We start from the raw sequence: 21,515 nt of genomic DNA, 5'->3' as shown, positions 1-21,515 counted from the left end.
AGCAAGGGTATGTAAACTCTGAACACAGCAATTATGTGAGGATGGAGAAAAGTTCCTAACTTCAAGCATGCACACTTGGATTGGATTGTGTCTTTAATTATTTTCAAGGGATAAAATAAATGAACAGGTGACATGCAGAATCCAACTGCTGTTCTTTAATAAAGAGATAAGCTGCAGGTGCTAAAATGTGGTCTGCCATGATATTAAAAACTCAAATTGGGGATGAATAGAAGTGTTTATTTTATACAAGGTGAATGTATAACACTGATACTTTTGCAGGATCCAATCTGGGTTGGTCACCGGTACCAGAAGTTTAGTCTTCCAAGCTATTGGATTCATGCTGGAGCCCATCCTCAGGAAACTTATCTCTAGCAGAGTGTACTATTATCCTGGAAAACATATATTTGCCTTCATTTGTTGATACTTTCCTTCTTTGGATATGTTGACTTGCCAGACTGTGAGAAAGAAATTTAATTTTTAAAAATCATTACCTGAAAAATATGTCATTAAGAGGATGGATCAGAGGTGAAATCCAGCAGGTTCTGAAAGGTTCTGGAGAACCGGTAGTGGACATTTTGAGTAGTTCAGAGAACCAGCAAATACCACCTCTGGCTGGCCCCAGAGTGGGGTGGGAATGGAGATTTTGCAATATCCTTCCCCCAGGAGTGGGGAGGGAATGGGGATTTTGCAGTATTCTTCCCCACCACGATGACCAAGCCATTCCCACCAAGCCACACCAAGCCCACCAAGCTACGCCCACAGAACCGGTAGTAAAAAAAATTGGATTTCACCACTGGGATGGATAAAATATAAGTCTGGATTTGGCCCAAAATGATTATTGCACAAAAAACTTTCTACCGAAGAAAAAAATAAAGAATGAAATGTGCTTATACTCTTTAGTATGACCAGATTTGGAATACTGCATCCAATTTTAGTTACTACAGTACAAAAAAATATTGAGACTCTAGAGCAGGGGTGATCAAACAGGCAGCCCTTGGGTGGGATGCATCATGTGCAGGCCACACCCACCCCAGCTCCGCAAAGGCAAAAAACATCACAATCATGATACATCATGTGACATGTACATCATGTGACATGATAGAGTTTGTGATCTGTGCTCTAGAGATTAAAGCATACGAAGAATACTTGCAGAAACTGGGTATGTCTAGTCCAGTGATGGCTAACCTTTTCCAGACCAAGTGCCCAAAGTGCGCATGAATGCACGTACACCCAACCCCCCAAAATACAATGTGTGTGTGGCCCCCCTACATGCATCCTGTCCCCGTGCATGCGCACACAGCCCCCTGCATGCGCCCTGCCCGTCCATGCGCTCCCATGCGCCCTGCCCCCACGCACACACACATGGCACGCACACACACACACACCGCGCATGCACAGCAGACATCCAAAGACCAGCTGGCCAATGCGCATGTGCAGCAGAGCTGAACTGGGGCGACAGCTCACATGCCATCAGAGTGGGCACTGCGTACCACCTCTTGCACACGTGCCATAGGTTCGCCATCATGGGTCTAGTCTAACTAAAAGAAGGACTAGGGGTAACATGATAGCAGTCTTCCAATAGTTGAGGGGCTATCATAAAGAAGAGGGTGGGAAACCTATTCTCCAAAGCACCTGAAAGCAAGACAAGAAGTAACATATGGAAAATTACCAAAGACAGATTCGACCTACAACTAACAAGAAATTTCCTGACAGTGAGAACAATTAATCAGCAGAACATTTTTTTTTCAGAAGTTGTTGGTGCACCAGCACCAAAATTTTTAAGAGTTTGGACAGCCATTTGTCCAGAATGATATAAAGACTCCTGCTTGACCAGGTGGTTGGACCAGAAGACCTCCAACTCTGCTATTGTGAAATGTTAACAATGGTTAACAGTTGAAGATTTATTAAAAAGAAATTAAGATGAAGAAAAAGGAACAATTAGCAACAGATGGACACTCTTTTCAATGATTTTCTAATAATCAAACGAAAGAGGTTTAACATAGATAGAAAAGTTGGAAAAAAATAAATTTGAAATAGAAAGATGTACAAATTATGATCTTGGCTAAAATGTACAAATTGTGACTAAGATTTGAAATGGGAAGAACAGGTTAAAGATTGGTAAAATGGGCTACACATTTTGGTTACAATATAAAATGGATGCAGGAAAAAATGTGGGGCATTGGTGTTAAATTTACAATGTGTTATGGTTTAAGAGAAAGCTTAAATAAAATAATGTATTGATGTTATATGAAACCAGCTGTCTAAAATGTATAAAACAAGATAAAATCAGTGTTAGAAGTGTGTAAAGGAGGAGGGAACTTTTTATGGTGGATTTGTGAAAAAGCAAAAAAAAAGGATACAAATTCATATCATGATGCAAAAAATATTACAAATATTAATTCTAGAAATCAGAATGATTACTTGAATTTTATGGGCAAGGAATTAGAAAAAATATAGGTAATTAATACAGTAACTTGGCAAGATTATTATATGCAGAAAGTTGGAAAAGCAATGAAATGCCTACAGTGGAATACTGAATCACAAAATTAATTGAACTGGCAAAACTGGCCAGTCTAACCAGTAAGAAAAAAAGGGCAGAAGGTACCATTGTTTTTTTCTTTTCTTCAATTTCTTTCTTGTTTCTCTATTTCCTATCTTTGTTTTGTATATTTTATAGTTTGGATATTCTGTAACACTGAAATTTTCTAATTAAAAATATAAAAAAAGAAATTTGTGTTAGGTGACTGATCTATAAATATTCTTTTATGTATAGCATGCCTGCTAAAAATATCTGCAGGATACCCTGTTTTCCATTTGCTTATCATGCTTTCACTTGAAGGACTTAAGAGAAAATACAATTCTGTAACCTCAGTGTTACTTGTAAAGAATTGAGACTATTTGGAAAATTCCTTCCCTATTTAATTTGTTATAAGAGAAATGTTGTTGGGTTGGACAGAAATAGGCCATCAGTTAGAATCAGCTTTACCTAATACAAGTAGTCCTCAACTTACAACACAACAGTTAAATTAGTGACCATTTGACGTTACAACGGCACTGAAAAAAGTGAGTTATTTTCACATGACCATTGCAACATCACCATGGTTACATGTTCAAAATTTAGATGCTTGGCAACTGACTCATATTTATGACGGGTGCAGTGTCCTGGAGTCATGTGATCACCTTTTGCGACCTTCTGACAAGCAAAGTCAATGGGGAAGCCAGATTCATTTAACAACCATGTTACTAATTTAACAACTACAGGGATTCACTTAACAATTGTGGCAAGAAAGGTCGTAAAATGGGGCAAAACTCACTTAATAACTGTCTTGCTTAGCAACAAAAATTTTGGGCTCAATTCTTGGTAAGCTAGAACAATGTGGCATAGACAACATTACCAGATGGATTTGTAACTGGCTGATAAACTGTACTCAACAAGTAGTCCTTAATATTACTACATCCACATGGAGGAAAATAAGGTTCCGTCCTAGGCTCCGTATTCTTCAATATCTTCATAAATGACTTAGATGAGGGAATAGAAAGAGAACTCGTTAAATTTACAGTAAACTGGCAGGAAATGCCAAAATCCCAGAAGACAAGCTCAGGATCCAAAAAGATCCTGAAAAACTTGAACAATGGGGCCTATGAAATTTAATGTGGAGAAAAGCAAGGTTTTATACTTAGGAAAAACTAAAGGTATAAGTACAAATTAGGCAAAACCTGGCTCAAAAACAATAACTGTGAGAGGACCTTGGAGTCCTAGTGGATGATAATTTGAAAATGAGCCACCAATGTGCAGCAGCAGCCAAAAAAGCTAATACAATCCTTGGTTGTATAAACAGAGGCATAGAATCAAAATCACATAAAGTATTAGTACTTTATGCTCTTAAGATTCTCCTATTCCAGCAAGCTGGCCTGGCCTAATTTTCTCCTCTGTTTTAAAATTCTTTTACATCGAAATTTTAGTTTGTTTTAAATTTTGGGATTTTTAATTGTCTTGGGCTAAATTATTTAATCTGGTTTTAATTATATCTTTTAACTTTTGTATTTATGTATTTTATTTTGTGCCTGTTCACCGCCCTGAGTCCTTCGGGAGTAGAGCGGTATATAAATCTAATAAAAGACAAAGACAAAGACAAAGACAAAGACAAAGACAAAGACAAAGTACTGCTTTATAAAGTCTTAGTAAGGCCATACCTGGAATACTGCATCCAGTTTTGGTAATCTCGTTACAAAAAAGATGTTGAGTTGTTGGAAAAAGAGCAAAGAAGAGCAAAGAAGATGATTAAAGGCTTCAAGACAAAAACATATGAAGAACAGTTGCAGGATTTAGGTTTGGCTAACCTAGAGAAAAGAAGGACTAGGGTAGACATGATACCGTGTTTCCCTGAAAATAAGACCCTGTCCTATATTTTTTTGAACCCTGAAATAAATACTTGGGATTATTGCCATGCACTCAAAAGCCTGATTGGGTTTATTATCATGGGATGTCTTATTTTGGGGGAAACAGGGTAGTAGTATTCCAGTATTTGAGAGGTTGCCACAAAGAGGAGGGGGTCAACTTATTTTCCAAAGCACTAGAGGGCAGGACAAGAAACAATGGATGGAAACTAATCAAGGAGAGAAGCAATCTGGAATTAAGGAGAAACTTCCTAACAGTGAGGACAATTAGCCAGTGGAACAGCTTGTCTTCAGAAGTGGTGGGTGCTTCATCCCTGGAGGTTTTTAAGAAGAGACAGGACAATCACTTGTCTGAAAAGGTATAGGGTCTCCTGCTTGAGCAGGGGGTTGGACTAGAAAACCTCCAAGATCCCTTCCAGCTCTATTCTGATTGATTGATTGAAGTCCAGGACTACCTGTAGTTAATTTATTTATTAATTTCTTATTGAAATGGAATCAAACAAAAAATGAAAGTTAAGCTAATAAAGTTTCCTCTAGCAAGTATCTAAAGCAGCCTGCTCTAGTCTAGAGTCCATGGGTTTGTTAGGACTACAAGTACCAGAATTTGTAACCAGCATGGCTATTGTGTGCAGGCTAGAATTCTGGCAGCTGTAGCCAGATTTCATCCAGAGGGTTTAGATGGCTAACCTGGTAGTCTTTCTTTTCCTACATAGCATAGACATAGATTGCAATTATAAGTCTCAGCAGATCTTGTTGTAAAGTCTGTTTCTGAAATTCTCTTGTGAAGTGTCTCAGAATCAATCATGGATAAGAAAGACTCAAGCATTCTGGGGCCAGACTCTCCAAGGTTGCTGCGTGTTTTAATTAGTTTCTTTTTATACAGAAGACATTGAGTAAAATGGTATTACGACAGATCAATTTTTCTGTCTCCCCTCTCTCCTTTCTGCTTTGGCCACAGAGTAGTTCAGAAATGTATTTCAATTCAGTCGGATCCTGTTCCACTCCTGCTACTTCCAGACCAGTAGTAGTCATCGTTCCCAACCTTGTAGAGGTCTTTGCCTTAAAGAGCAGGGCCTTGAACATGGGCTGTTCCATCATCAGGCCCTCCTTGTCCGACTTAATTTCATGGTAACTGTGATAGCTTGTGCCCTGCTGTGCATTGACTAAAAAAAAACAACTATTATGGCAAATAATTTGGAACAAAGCCATGGTCATATGAAGTCATGAAGATGGATGCATGGATAACCTTTATAATGAGAATAAATGACAGTTGAGCAGAGACTGTCCTGCATTGTTTGTTATAATTCACTGGGTGGATTTTCATGTCCCTTATCACAGGCCTTTAAAAAATTATCTACATTTCAAACTAAAGCACATTTGTTCCTTTAATTGAGTGCTGATTTATGGTCCTCCTAGATCAAAAGAAGTCACAAAATAGATTTATGCAGCATTAGGCTAGGTCAGCATTTTTCAAATTTGGCAACTTTGAAGATTTGTGGAGTCTCCCATAAAGAAAATAAAACACAACATAATGGACCCAGAGTCCTCATCTCCACATATCTGCATAATCCCCTTTTTAAACAATCACAACTAGGGCCATTATCAGTACTTGAGGTTGCGAATTCCATATGTTAACTATGTATGGTAAAAGAAGCTGCTAATTTGTTGTCCTCAGCAAGTGTGACCAATTATATTCTAGCACTATAATCAGGTCTGAGTCCTGACTGAACGGGGTCCAAATGTATCCTTTTCTCCATGGCCTTCAGCATCTGCATCCCAACCAGTTTCTCAATAACCCTCCCTAAAGAAGGGGAAGTTGGAAGCAGAACAAAAATTGTCTAATACTGTAAGGTCCAAAGATGATTTCTCAAGGAGCCCCCTTAAATACAGGCAAGCACCACCTATGTATATGCAGGTGGGACTACCTCTGAATTCACCACTGTTTAGGCCCAACTACATGTTGTCTCCCAGAATATCCTAAGCAGCGAAAAGGGACATAGATCTAAACAAGTCACTGAAGTAACAGCCCCAAAGATTCTGTCCATTTCCTCAAGACCAAGAGGCTTAAACACATCATAGATTACCAGGCGTCAATCAATTCCAGTAAAAGTGCAGAGCCAGGGGAGTTCAAAGGAGACTTTAGTTATTTTAATCAGTAGACGCATGACAGTATTCTTCATACTGGCCCCCACAAGCATTTGCCTGCTCCCCTTCTTTCCAAGAGGGACTAGGTTACCTTGAAGAGCAACCAATCTCCAGACATGATAAGTGTAGAGAAGTAATTATATTTTGTTGCTCTTATTGTCATGAATAAATATTTAAGGAATCTTCATGCTACCTAAAGGCCCTGTTTATAGTACACTGCCTGGCTGATGGCCTGCGTCTCATCTAACTTGTGATTAAAAAAAAAAAGTACTGTAGAGTGAGAAAACAATGGGTAAAGAAGGAATGTGGACTGAGTACAAAATGTATTATAACAGCACAAAAGTCTGGTTTGGTCATCTAGATTCTAGACAGAATAAAGATCAAACAGCAAACAAATGTATGAAGAGTAAAATGAGAAATGATGGGAACCTCGAGAAAATCATGACTGGATGAAGTTAGTGAAATCCTCAAAATACAACTAATAATGTTGGTGTAAACTAGGCTCTAATTAGATGTCATTAAAGGGTAAAGCAAGAGACCCAATTTGGTGTAATAGTCAAGGGCACCAGGCTAGAATCCCAGAGTTGCAGTTCTGCTTGAGGCACAAAGCTAGCTTGATTTTTGGGCCACTTATTTTCTCTAAGACCTAGAAAGCAGGCAAGGGCAAACAACTTCCAAGGTTTTGGCAAGAAAACAGCAGCGACTAGTCCAGACAGTCGTCAAAGTCAATAATGACTCGAAGGCAGCACACACAAACCCTTAGTTTGGAGGTCTGTGAACCTCCACACTATGCAAAGAAACACTCCTTTAAGGTGCATCGCTCTTACCAGGATTGAAGCTCAGAAAAGGTGCAATTTTTGAAACTTTTGAAATATGTTATATGTGTGTTAAATAAGGCAAACAAGCAAAATAATAAACAGCAATACAAGATTGAGTGGGAAAAAAAAACCTGCCAAGGTACGGGTCCACATCAGCAGATCCCGAGCACTTGCCCGCTTCGGGACTCCCTCCCTCCCCTCCTTTTCCCAATCACTGAGTTCACACACACACACACACACACACACACACACACACACACACACACACACACACCCCGCCGCCTGCGTCGTGGCCACACGCCTCCTCTGCCTGGCCAATGGGAGAGGAACGCGCCGCCTCCCCCGGAAGGAAGGGCAGGCGAAGTCCACTGGCCTCTAAGGAGGGGCTGTGGTGAACCCGGGAGGAGACGTCCCTTCACCTGCCGGCCTGTCAATCTTCCGCGAAAAAGCTGGGAGCAAACCGTGAAGAAGCAAAGCCTTGATCAGCCCCAGTCACGGTCAGTATTCTTTTAAACTACGGGTCGAAGTGCTGACTCTGAAATCAGTGGCGCTTCCAGCACTTGTTGGTAGGAGAAGGGAAATCCCCGACCGAATCCCTTCTCTTTTCCCCCGAATGGAGAATAGTTCCCCCAGAAAGAAAACCAGAAGGCCCCATTGCTCCTTCTGGCAATTTTGGATAGGATTCTTGGAAGTGGGCCTCGCATATCAATACTCTGTTTTCCTAATTTACAGGTCCCGGGTGTACTGCTTGAATACCTTTTCCCATTTCTTCCCCCTCATTTTATTTGGCTGTTTCTTTAACCCTAGGAACTATTCCGTTTGTTTAGTATGTGGTGCTTTAGTTTAATTCTTGCTTCTGTGTTATAAACAGGACTGAACCGAGTTACGGGTATCATCATCATTCTTCTATTCCAGCATTTTGCTGGAGGACAATTGCACTTAGTTGAACACTCTAGTATTTTTCACGACTTAGAATCTTACAGTTTTCTCCATTTGACCTTTTCCAGAAATTATCCTCCATGGCGATAAGGTTATCTAGCAGGCTATTTCTGCAATGCAGAGGCAGTGTAACAAACTTCTGTGATACTCGAGCACAGAGCACTAGTGCACCTGTGCCAAAAGGTCAGTGACTGCTTTTTGCTATCAGGTGAGGGTAGAGATAATAGGAGCATGGCTAAGAGATAGATAAAACTATTTAGGATTCTTGGATTTTATGGGGAAGGAGCACAAAAGACAGTTGGTTGAGAAATTGGCTTATTTTGTCGCTTGTGTTACAGAAAAAGAAGGGAAGCCTTTGATGAACGGATCGAAAGGTAAAAAGATTCTGTCTTGCCAATTGTGATTTAGAGCTGCATATCTGAGCTCATAATCCCCAGTCACTCTTGAAACAGTGTTTCTCCTAGTTCATAGATCCTTCCATTGGGAAAAATTGAAAATCTGTTTGCTCTCTTGTATAAGATACACAATCACTGTTAATTCCTTGTCATTAATTTGGTGGGTCTGAGGAAGGATGTGAGTTTCTAAGGATCTATGCATCTATAGACATAGATTAGATTTTGATTAAATAACTAAGATTTTATTCCCTCAAAAATTGGTTCCAGATATTCTGTTCTATAAGTTACAAACCATTACTGCCACTATCACAATTGATAATTTTATAAAACTGCTGTATATGTGTGTTCCTAGAAATAAGACCCACCAAGCTGGCAACTTCAGTGTATAAATAACACTGAAAATATATTTCAGAGCCATATAGTATAACGGTTAAGGACTTGGACTAGAAACACATGGATTTGCATTCACTCCTTACCAGGGAAATTGACTGGATAACTTTAGGCAAGTTGCTGTCTCTCAGCCCAGCACACTTTTCAAATATTCCAAGATGAAACCAGATAGGTGAAATAGATTAATTAGGGCCACAAGTCAACACTTGAAAAACCTATGAATATGTATAAAAATAGCCTGTCCCTTATAAGGATTTTCCTCAGTATGTTTTTCTCTTTGAGTCATGCATACTAACCTTTAAGGAAAACAAAGCAAAGACTCCAAATACAAAACATAGTTTCCAGAAAAATGAATTGTATCATTGCAGTTCTGCAGTTTGCCTGTATACACTAAAGTGGACAATAATCTTATCGTATTTGTGTGAGAATAATCTGTAATGCCAGGCAGAGATTTATACAGGTTTGCACTTGTCAACTACACAACTTTTCAGTGGCGTTCATCTTACTTTCTGTAGGGAGAACTATTGGACTGTGTACTCCCATTACTTTAGCAGGCCTTATATGGTATCTGGTGAGGGAATTTCTTTATCAGTCCTTTGGTTCTTTAGGCTAGCTCTAGCTTTCTTCTTCCAGTTCCGAAAGCTCAGTTTGACTGGCGTGATGCTCTACAATTGGAAAGGCTCCTGACTCCGGAAGAAATAATGATGCGGGACTCATTTCGTGCCTATTGCCAAGAAAAGTTGATGCCCAGGATCCTCATGGCCAATCGAAATGAAGGTAACTTCATATTAAGAATGTGGTGTCCTTCATACTTTGAGGCTACAGTTTCTACAATTCCTTGGAACTGCTGGTTGGGCAGAGGCTGATGGGAATTGAAATTCAAAACATATGTAGGGCAATAGATTGTCTATTATTGCTTTATGTACTATGATACATTCTCCCTTTAGAAATAGGGAATCTCCTGTTTGCCTTTGCTGAATGTGCCAATACATTAAATAGCTAAGTTACTTATTCAGCAGCCCTATGGGAGCAGCATATGGGGCAGTGGAAGAATTAGTAAATTGTTTTGGATCAGTTTTAAAAAGGGAGTGGTAGTATCTCTGAGTTAAGTATACTTTAATTTCCTTTCAGATACTCAAGTTCTCAGAAGTGATAATGACACCTATCTAGGTATCAGAAATGAAAATATGTGTGTGTATGAATCAATGAGAGCCAGTTTGGTGCAGTGATGAAGAACACCAGGAGATCTTGCCTTATTTCTATCCTGCTTTAGGCATAAAGCAAGCTTAGTGATTTTGGGCTATTCTGCCACACTCATTCCTAGAATGATAGTGAAGGCAAACCATTTCTGAATTGTCGCCAAGAAAGCTGCATGAACTAATCCAGAATTAGGAGTCAAGGCTCATTTGAAATAATATACGTTGTGTGTGTATTGTTAAATATTCATTATTTCCCTGTGGTGATGCAGTGATTAGAATGCAATAAAGGTAGGGGTTCCTGTGGATTTTACTCCACTAGTCGTTGTCGACTATAGGGGTGGTGCTTATCTTCGTTTCTTGACCATTGAGCCAGCACTGTCCAAAGACATCTCCATTGCCCTGTGGCTAACATGATGTCATGGAGCATTGAAGTGGTACTTGCATTTGCATCAGGGGTGAAATTCAGCAGGTTTTGACAGGTTCTGGAGAACCAGTAGCAGAAATTTTGAGTAGTTCCGAGAACCGGTAGTGGAAATTTTGAGTAGTTCAGAGAACCGGCAAATACCACCTCTTTTGCAGTATCCTTCCCCTGGAGTGCGGTGGAAATGGAGATTTTGCAGTATCCTTCCCCTGCCACGCCTACCAAGCCATGCCTACAGAACTGGTAGTAAAGAAATATGGATTTCACCACTGATTTGCATGCTTTCAAATTGCTAGGTTAGCAAGAGCTGGGGCAAGGAGGGGAGCTCACCTCCTCACATGGTGCTCAGATCTTGAACCTGGGCTGCCAGCTTTCAGCTGACAAACCCAGTGTCTTGACCTCTGAACTACCATGCTGCCCTATAATGCACGATTGCAGGCTAACTCTGCCCACAGCCTGGAGTTCAATTCTCACTAGCTCAAGATTGACTCAGCCTTCCATCCTTCCCAGGCTGGTAAAATGAGGATCCGGATTGTTGGTGGCAATATGCTGACTCCATAAAATGCTTAGGGAGTGCTGTAAAGCACTATGAAGTGGTATATAAGTCTAAATCCTATTGCTATTAAAATGGAATACTGATTTTCCTGTAAATTCAGTAATTGTGACTTTGGGGCTCTAGTAATTATCAAAGTTACTTATCAGTATTATAACATGCCTCTATGTTGCATACCAGGCTTCTGGAAAATATATTTTTATGCATATTTCTTACAATAAGGTTTGCTTACAATGTTGTAAATTATATTCTTTTATTCTCTCCTATTTTCATTCTAGTCTTTCACCGGGAAATTGTGTCAGAGATGGGGACCCTTGGTGTCTTGGGCGCAACCATCAAAGGTATTGTTAAACATTTTCATGACAGTGGGTGAGCCCATTATATCTGTAGCAGAAAGGGAGGATTTTTCAGAACTTTTTCATGTTTCCTGAGAGGAGAATTTCAGAATATATCATGTCTCCATTTCAGCTATACTTTAAGTATTTGATAAATCATTGCCACCACCTTTCTACTGTAGGTATTTGTATACTTCTTTTATTTGATTGATCAGTTCTTTTTTTCTGCTGGTTTGCATTTGTATTCAGTCAGTGACTTCAAAGTTTTATCTGCAGTTTAATTTATTACTTAATATTTAATTATTTGTCCTATAAGAGAAAATATACACACAAATCAATGGATGAAAGAATAATGGGAATAATGGTTTTGAAGTGTTTTGAAAAATAACAATATGTATTTTGGTTGTGCTATCTAATTATGGTTTATCTTGCAAAATTAAACATTAGATTTTGTTTTTAAATGCCCTGTTATGAATTGTGAAATGCTTGAAAGAGCTTATTAAGATAAGATAATATCTTAGGATAAGGTAGGATACAAAATTTTAAAATCCAGATTTAGAAATTGCCAATCATTTATCATATTTGAAATAATAGGGTTACTAGTTTTAGAGACTTAGTAAAACTTGATTTTAATTCATATTAGGGACTGTTGAAGATGTAACTATTACTTTGTGTATAGATGTAGATGTAAATGTAGATATACATATACATACATACATATATGTATATGTGTGTGTGTGTGTATATATATAATACGTATATTATAAAATATGTTTCAGGCTTCATGGAGTATTAGCGCACTATTATTAAATTATTAATAAATTATTCTCTCTTTTTTTGTTTCTTTCTAAATATTTGACAAGTAGGATCTTTCAGAAGAGTTACCTAAGAGGGTTACAGTTGATTTCTTGACACAGAGGATTAATTTTCCATTCTTTTGCCTTAGGTTATGGCTGTGCAGGGACCACTTATGTTGCATATGGACTCCTGGCCAGGGAGATTGAGAGGGTGGACAGTGGCTATCGGTCAGTCATGAGTGTTCAGTCATCTTTGGTGATGCATCCTATATATGCATATGGGACAGAAAAACAGAAGCAGAAATATCTGCCAGGCCTGGGTGAGTTAATAGTTTAGAAGACTGAATGCAGTCTTATGCATTCAGTCTTCTTGGTGTAGTTATACCAACACTGGTATGTTTTTATATCTTGTTTATTACTTTTGCACATACATGCATATGTATGTATGCATGTACATTCACATCATATTTAAACTTGCCCTAACCCTCTTATTATGTTTATTTGCTATAACTTTTATTGTTTTATCAATGTATAAAATACAAAGAAAAAGAAAAATAGGAAATTAAGGGAAGAAAAAAGAAAGGAGGAAAGAAAATATGAGGTACAAGGGAAGAAAAAAAGGATTTGACTTCCGACTCTTTTTAGCACAGTACAAGATAACAACATTACAATCTCAACTTTTTACTTTTACACATTAGTTTATACCTAGACATTTCTATAACAAGTAATCTATCAAATTGGCAAAACCAAAGTCAAAGTTTCTTTTTTTTTCATCACAAGCACAAAATCCAGAAGTGATATCCAAATAAAAAACATAAATATATTCTCCTCTTTAAATAGAACAGTCAATTTAACCATTACTGCTTTATCTTGTTGTTGTTGAAATAATATGTATTTCTATTTGCACTTAATAATCTTTATAAACTATCACCATTTATATTAACAAAATTCACTGTATTCTTTCAGATTCTTTACCCTTAAAGGGAAAAATATTTTTTCATCTATTTTAAAACACTAAGCTTTTCTTTAAAAACATTTCTAAAATTAAAACATTCTAATACACCTTTTTTAAACTTCCTCTTAGGATACATACTTTAAAGTTCACATTCACCAATTCACCAATTTAACTCATTAAATGTAGATCATTCCCTCCAAGTTACCATAGAATAATTTTTTTTCTTCTATACATTCTTTTAAAACTCTAGATTTTTATTTAAGCTAATACATCTTTTTCTTTTTTTCTTAACATAGATATTTTCAAATATACTTTCAATAATATTTTACTAACTTTAGGAATTACTTAAGCATTATATATAAAGGAAAAAATAGATTTTCAAACTTTAGATTAAGATTTTCTTTCAATTACAAATATCAAACTGATGAAAATCCATCCTAATTCCAATTGACCCATTACGTTTAAGTCACTCCTTCCAGCTTGTCTTTATGGAATATTTTTTTTCCCCTCTGAAACGTTTATCAAATTTTTATAAACTTCTCTTTTTCTCAAGGATTTTACAACCTTGTTAATATCCATGAGGAAAAAGTCCCAAACATGTTCTTTTAAAAGTAGCAAATTTTCTTGGAGCTCTTCTTTCAATTGTGTTGAGGCTTCTATTTAAAGCATCATAATAAAAATTGGTGACAGGTTTAAATTCCAAAATTACAGTTGACTCCTCTGCATTGTCAGCTACTTGTGAAATTACCTCAGTGGTTTGGTAACTTTCTACACATATTTGCATCTTTGAAGTAGTTTGAGTAGTCTTTTTAACATCCTTGGAACATAGCTGTTCTATGAACTGATGGATTTTATTTAAAGATTTTTCAAATACATCTTTAATAATTTGCTCCTCCATCTTCTCTTTAGTTAAAGAGTAGCTTTTTTGTAAGTCACTTAAGAATTGCTGACCAATCAGGAATCATAAACATCAGTTTTAGCCACCCACAGCAAAGCAGACCAAGCTACAAATTACTAAAAATAATAAATTAGAACCACAGCTTTGGCCCTTATATTTCTCCATCAATTTTTTAAAAAAAGATAGCCCACACTTTCTTATTTTAGCTGCCTTCTTTCTTGTTTAACAAGAAGAAATCCTCAACATGGTGCAGATCTTCAAAAAGGAATAATAGGCTATAGCTAGAGAGCCTCTTTTAGCTTAATAAAGATTAATAGTCCTTTAAAATGATGAAGAAATAAAAGGCACAACTTACTATCCATTTGAAAAATAAATTCCAAAATGGCTTTTTCAACAACGAACTAATTGCAGCCCCACCCCCCAGCTTTCGGCACACAAGCTGCTTTGAAGCACAACACTTGAAGCTACTTGCAGACCTTGTTGTACAGGAGGATCTTGAGGGACTTTCCTTAACCCAGGAGAGTCATATCAACTAAAGGAATGCTGGTTCTTTCTGTTGATACTTGAGGCAACTATATTCCAGGGAAAACCCCCTCAGGGATCCTTCTCTGGGCATGTAGTCAGTTGGCCACCTTTTCACCAGAAGTAAATTTGTCCTAATCCTGAAGGGAACCAATTTTATCTTCTCCTATCCAGCCAGCTGATATCTCAGCATTCTGTATGTCCTAAAAATGTTTGCTTGCCGCAAATCATATTGATGTTCTTATATTTTATTTTTTTAAAAGTATTTTAAAGGAGTTCTTGTTTGTACTAGAAATTCCCTCTTTCTTATCTATTTTTATTTTATCTTTTGTATTTTAGAAAGTACCCTATTTACAGTGTTTTGATTTGCAAGCTTTGGAAATAACAGTTAAAACTTGCACAAGACAAAATTATAATTATCTCCTTTATTCACATAGAAGACAGTGGTGTTACTGTTTTGTTTCCTTGAGTATCTCAAATCTCTTCCTTTTTTTCACTTTTAGCATTTACAGTATCTAATTCACTGTTCTGAAAAACAGTGAAGTAATTTTTTTCCAAATTCTCCTCATCCTTCAATTTAAATTTGGTTGAGGTTTTTTTTTAAAAAAAAAACTTTTTCTTTAACCCTAATAATTTCATTTTTATAGTTTACCCATTCTATTTTACCTATTAAAATTACATTTTAATTTCATGTTTTATTTACTTTGTTCTCTTCCCCATTTCCTAGTATTTTCTGTCCATCTTCTGGTTTAGCTCTGTAATTCAGACCAGCTTCAATTTTTTCTTTTTGGTTTTGCTGATTTTTTTACCACATTGTTTATTAAAATAGCTTCGGTTGTTTATTTGTTTAAATTATACTTCTCTCTTTTTAAAAGTAATTTATATAATATATATAATTGGGTTGATAGAATTTGTGAAATTTTTTGCCTACCAGAGTCCATAGTACAATGGTAGCTTGGTTCTCATTGTTAATTGGTTCTGGGAGGCACAATGGGTATCAAAAACCCATAAGGAATAATTTCCCATAAGGAATAATGTGGTGAATCACAAACAGCCGAAACTGACAAGTTTGACCCTTCCAGCTCTATTCTGAATTAAAATCGAAATTAAGTTCTGGCTTGTACATCAAGTACCAAACAAAGGATGAGCACCAGGACAAAATGTTCACCTCAAAATGTGTTGTGTACCAAATTTGATGAGTTTCAAAACAGTTGAGTATCAAGGTACCACTGCAGATTTATCCCTGTGAAGTTGTTTGATTAACAACAGGACTTGTGAAGAAGTGAGAAGGATAATTTGGGAGTTGCTATACTCATCTTTTGATTTTTTTTCACCATAGCTAAAGGAGAGTTGCTGGGCTGTTTTGGGCTTACAGAGCCTAACCACGGAAGTGACCCTGGTAGCATGGAGACTCGGGCCCAGTATAACCCTTCCAGGAAGACCTACACACTTAATGGTTCCAAGACTTGGTGAGGTTTGCACTTGTCCTTATGTATGCGGATCAGGACAGGGAAGTAACCTAGGCTACTAGGATTATTTTAAAATAATAGTAAAACTTTAAGCCTCCAATAATTATAGTGACAGATTTGAGGAAAGAGGACTGAATTAAATTTTGTTTCCGGAAGATTAGATACCAACTAAGCTTTGCTCTGTTCAGAGATGGTTTTTCACACTGTATTTTCTCCTGTAAAGTATGCCTTTTAGCTAACCTGAATTTTAACTTGATTTCTATAAGGACTGTGTTGAGTGTCATACCAAATATTGACAATATACTTGCTGTTCTTTTAGGATCACTAATTCTCCAATGGCTGACCTATGTGTAGTGTGGGCTGTATGTGATGATGGCAAAATACGGGGTTTTCTATTGGAACGAGGAATGAAAGGTCTTTCTACCCCAAAGATTGAGGGCAAATTTTCACTACGCGCCTCTCTTACTGGGATGATTATTATGGAAGATGTAGAAGTGCCTGAAGAGAATCTACTACCCAAAGTGTCTGGACTCGCAGTAAGATCTCTCCACAATCCATGTGATACTCATTGGCATGTGCAGTGGGACTACTGTATGTGAATGGTGCAGTGACCAGGAATGCTACAAGAGGTGCTAGCCCAAGTTTATTACCAGGGGATGTTGAGAAAGATTGAAAATACATTTTAGTTCAAGCTTTAAAGTATTTCTAGATGATTTAGCTATAAGGTTTGGGTTTATTTCATTATGAATGTGTAAATTGCATTGCAACAATAAACAGTAACTGTACAACTAAGGAACAAATATTAATCTAGTATTCCATGTTTGTTTATATTATGAGGTCCTGTCTTTGAACAACCTCCTTCAAAAGAACTTAGCCATATCAAATGCTAATTTCACAGGCAGAGTGATTTATGACATTATTTTAAAAGGGACTTAATATGTAAAATAAACTTTGGGGCACTCTCATTTGTAAATTTCCACAGACAGCTAGTAGGCAAATGGTAGATGTGAATCGTGGATTATCCTTGGAAGACAATATCTTTTTGGAACAGAAGGAATATTAATAAATTCCTTCTCTGAATCGTAATGTCTTTCTCTTCCCACAGGGACCTTTTGGCTGCTTGAATAATGCACGTTATGGCATCTCCTGGGGAGCATTGGGTGCTGCTGAGTTCTGTATGCATACAGCCAGGCAATATACTTTGGATAGGTAAAGTTTTGATATTTCTGGAGAGATGTTCTACAGGAAATGGCATGTGGTTACAATGATGCTTACATACTAATATGTAGGTATCCTTAATATTTCATTTACATGAACACTGTGATTGTGATATGATCCCACAATGTCAGTCATGTGGAAGATTTTGTGAGAGCTTTGTTTCAAGACCATGCTGAGCATCCTTGACTGAAGTTAGATTTGAAAAAAGATACCCAGTAATTCCAGTTTTGCTAAGGATATATTGGATGAAAGGAGATCCCTAAAGTTATACTTTTTATTTATATTTCATGGATTCTTAACAGAGAATTCCCTAGGTCCCCAGGGTACTATTCAAGATTACTCATTGATGGTTCCCATTTGTACAGTTCCATGGCCATTTGTTAGAGGGCACATATTTAGGGTCACTGGATAATAGAAGCAGCTGCATTTTCAGATTTAGATGTCTCCATAATTTTCTATAATTCTTATTATCTTTTTTAAACTATATATCCAGTCCTAAATCGCACTTCAGGCTGGACTATGTGGCCAGAAATTATTCTGTAAATTATTCTGTTGCTTCTCATATATCTACTTTGTTCGTTTGTATGCTGTTCTGTCCACTGAGTTTTTCTGAGTCTCCATCACTTTTTCCAAGTTTGCATATTACAGGATACAGAAATGACTTTATGCTATTTCATCTGGTCTTTGCTATACCTGTTATATCTGAATTCTTCTTTAAAATTAACTTGATGTGCTTAAAAGCTTCTAGTATGATAGAATCACCTTCTACATGGTGATCCTCCAGATGTTTCCAGTATTTTATTAACTTTTTTCCCCCTACTATACCTGTGCAATGGTTTTAGCTGAATTATCTCATCCATTCATCTTAGAATCCAGTTCAGAGCCCCCTTGGCAAGAAACCAATTGATCCAGAAGAAGTTGGCTGACATGCTCACAGAGATCACTATTGGCTTACAGGCTTGTCTGCAACTGGGGCGCTTGAAAGATGAAGACAAGTAGGCATATATATGTACATGTCATTAACGGCAGAATTGTGAATAGTGACCTTTTTTTCTTAAAGGGAGATTTAGTCAAATGAAAGATAAAATGTACCGCACTACTTCATTTTGTATCTGGGGAAATACTTTAAAAGATCAGTACCTCTCTGCTGGAGAGAGAGAGATAAAAGGGAGGATCAAATTGTTCTCCTTTTCTTAGCCCACAAATTGCATTTTTTTCAGTTTCTCCTAGCATTGCAATGTATAACAATAAAAAAAACCATTTCTACTCACTTTGCTGCAGCTAGCACACATCTGCGACTATCGCAGTGCATAAGGTAGAAATTAGAAATTATACTGTAAATATAGTAACCCATTACCATTTTATACTAGGCATGAGAAAAAGCAAGGTCTCTATTAAGCTACAGGAAAAAAGGGAGAAAAAGGAGCTAAGTTTAAGCTTAAGAGAATATAAAATGGAGCTGTAATTTCATTTCTCAGAAGACAATCATCTATTAAATATGCTGGGTTAAGTGCCTGGGAAGCTGCAATCAAGCTTGAGCCAACAGAGAGAAAGCCTGACGCTACAGTGCTCAAGCCTGTGCTTTTAAAAGCAATTAATAGCAAGAATAAAAAAATTGCATGACAATAAGATGTGGTTAGTTATTGCCATTCTTTTATTTTTCATCAGAATCCCAATGAAACTCTGGCTGTGGTGGTAACTGTAGAAAGAAAGCACCCGAAGTTGATAAAATTAGGACCAAGGCTGTTGGGGGAAATATGCTGATTCTGTATAGCTTCTTCCCTTGGGAACTAGGCTGTGCAAGTGGTGGGCAAGCATGTGAAGCCGCATTTGTGGAAGTGTCATTTTTGCGTGCAAAACCATCCCCAACACCACCGCCACAGCCAGTCTGCAGAGCTGGAAAGGTTGGGGACCACTGCTGTAAAGCACTATGAAACAGTATATAAGTCTAAATGCTATTGCTATTCATTAGTGCCACTGAACTTCATTTCCAGAATTAATGGGGGGAGAGAGGGAGATTCATGATTTTTAGGAAGGGGAATTCTCACCTCTTTATGTACCTTGGTTCTCCCATTCATTTTTTTTAAAGTGTTATGCTAAGAGTGATTTCTGTCACATCTGACTTTTTATCCATTTTGTATGAAAGCCTAGGGACCTAAGCCTTTTCAGTCCTTGCTTGATTTCAGCATTCGTCCTATGTTCCCAGGGCAACTCCTGAGATGATCTCTATGCTGAAACGGAATTCCTGTGGGAAAGCCCTGGATATTGCCCGGCAAGCTCGTGACATGCTTGGGGGCAATGGAATTGCAGATGAATATCATATTATCAGGCATGTTATGAATTTGGAGGCAGTTAACACATATGAAGGTAAAAAAGGATTATAATTGTGTCCAGCAAATATGTTATTTAGAAACATGTTCTATTATTTTGCTTCATTTATATATTAATTTTTTTAAAGAGATAATTCTAACAACATTTTTCCCTTTTTGCCTTCAGGAACTCACGATATCCATGCTCTCATCCTTGGTAGAGCTATCACTGGACTTCAGGCATTCACAGTTGGGAAATAAACACATTTCTCTAAACTTTAGCTTTCCTCTACATGATTCCAGTTGGGAAAATCGAGATGGTTTATGATGCTGGAATATCTTTATAAGATGAGCATGACTGCTTCTGCTCACCAGATTGTGATCAAATTATTCAGTTCAACTCAATTATTTGTAAGCTGAAAGAAATCAGGCACTTGAAAATTCTCTGTTGTTCACCAAATATACAGAAAGAAATTAAAAGTGCTGCATTATGCTAAAGGAAAACCTTTTTCTAATTGGTAAAACACCGTGGTCTAGGAAATGTTTTGGAATTGTCTAATTGTTTTTGAGACAAACTATTTTGGTATGTAACTGTAGGTATTTGATACTTTAAAGCTGACTGCTATTCCAGAGTCCAGTCAGATCCTTGAGGTCTATACCAGAGTGGGTAATCTACAATTTATAGTTTTAAAAAATCCAGGTAAGATTCTCTTTTTGTGTAAGAGAATATTGTAATACTTGCAAACACAGAAGATGAAAAACACAGAAGATGAAAAACAGAATTTACTACCTACTCTGTGCTCTTCCTGCCATGTGACATAACTAGCTGCTGTTTTTTAGTGCCTTCATCGACACTGTTAAATAAAGACTGATTTTTTAAATATTGGAACACATGTTTGATGGCGTGTTAAGGTATTTCAGCTCAGATCCTTGCCCCTTTGAATAAGATCCCCTTTGTGCTTTCAAAAATAAATTTAATGTGATGAATTTCCAACAGTAGTTTGTGTAGGATAATTACTTGAAATCTGATATGCTAATATTAGTGACCAAAGAAAATTGTCCTTTCCTGTAAGTAGTTCTTTCACATCTTTACTAGCACTTAAAATTATTTAACTCTTTGGATAGAGATTAAATAGAGAAAATAGTCCATTGGTACCCAAGGAGACTGTGAGTGTCACTGTTTGTCATAAGTATAGTGACAAAACTCAAAGGGCATTGAGTTTTGTCACTATACTTGTAAGAGAATATTTGAAGTTGTCTTTATTTAAAGCAGTAAAGTACTACTTGTAGATTTTGGCTGTTACACTTCTGCTGCTGTGGTTAAGGATTCAGAAAACAATGAGTGGGATGTGACAATTCTGAGTTCTTATTGGTTAGATAAAATGTAGTGAGTGTGGCTTGAAGACTGATGCATGGTATTCCAAAATCAGTGATATTGGGCTATATTTTGCAATTGGCTGGGAATTTTATGATTTCATATGGTTCTTAACATATATATATATATAATTCAGCAAATTTTTCCCATCATCAAGATTCATATATAATGTATATTTGGATTCTTAATTCTCTATATTCTTTAATATGCAGTATGACTTTAAAGTGTTTCTCAGTATGTCAAGGGTTTTGTTTGTTTAATCTATATACTGTAATTAATAATTTAGTTTCCAAAACAGAAGTTACATTATGGAACAGTTAAGGCTGTAAGACATGAGGTGCGATCTCTGAGTCTTGAATGTAGCCCCTCCAGAGACCAC

The 21,515-nt window shown here is 37.1% G+C and overlaps 1 protein-coding gene across 2 annotated transcripts; it reads left to right on the top strand.

Annotated features, from left to right (window-relative positions):
• The first annotated feature begins 1,567 nt into the window (after nt 1-1,567).
• On the top strand, nt 1,568-20,755 carry GCDH (glutaryl-CoA dehydrogenase). 2 transcript variants are annotated; one of them, XM_034434477.2, is made up of 12 exons: nt 7,578-7,858; nt 8,369-8,483; nt 8,639-8,674; nt 9,719-9,862; nt 11,537-11,599; nt 12,540-12,710; nt 16,105-16,234; nt 16,554-16,770; nt 17,340-17,443; nt 18,322-18,447; nt 19,659-19,819; nt 19,949-20,755. In XM_034434477.2, exons 2-12 carry the CDS (start codon nt 8,381-8,383, stop codon nt 20,020-20,022), a joined length of 1,329 nt encoding a protein of 442 aa, XP_034290368.1. In that variant the 5' UTR covers nt 7,578-7,858; nt 8,369-8,380; the 3' UTR covers nt 20,023-20,755. The 2 variants fall into 2 exon arrangements, with proteins under 2 accessions (XP_087744691.1, XP_034290368.1); XM_087888565.1 differs by lacking the exon at nt 8,639-8,674 and having other exon boundaries at nt 1,568-7,858.
• Nucleotides 20,756-21,515: the final 760 nt, after the last annotated feature.

The sequence above is a fragment of the Pantherophis guttatus genome, chromosome 2 (genome assembly GCF_059756535.1).
Source record: "Pantherophis guttatus breed Tessera chromosome 2, ASM5975653v1, whole genome shotgun sequence".
NCBI lineage: Eukaryota > Metazoa > Chordata > Lepidosauria > Squamata > Colubridae > Pantherophis > Pantherophis guttatus.
The sequence above is the reverse complement of the archived record's forward strand: the minus strand, read 5'-3'. Positions and strand labels throughout refer to the sequence as shown.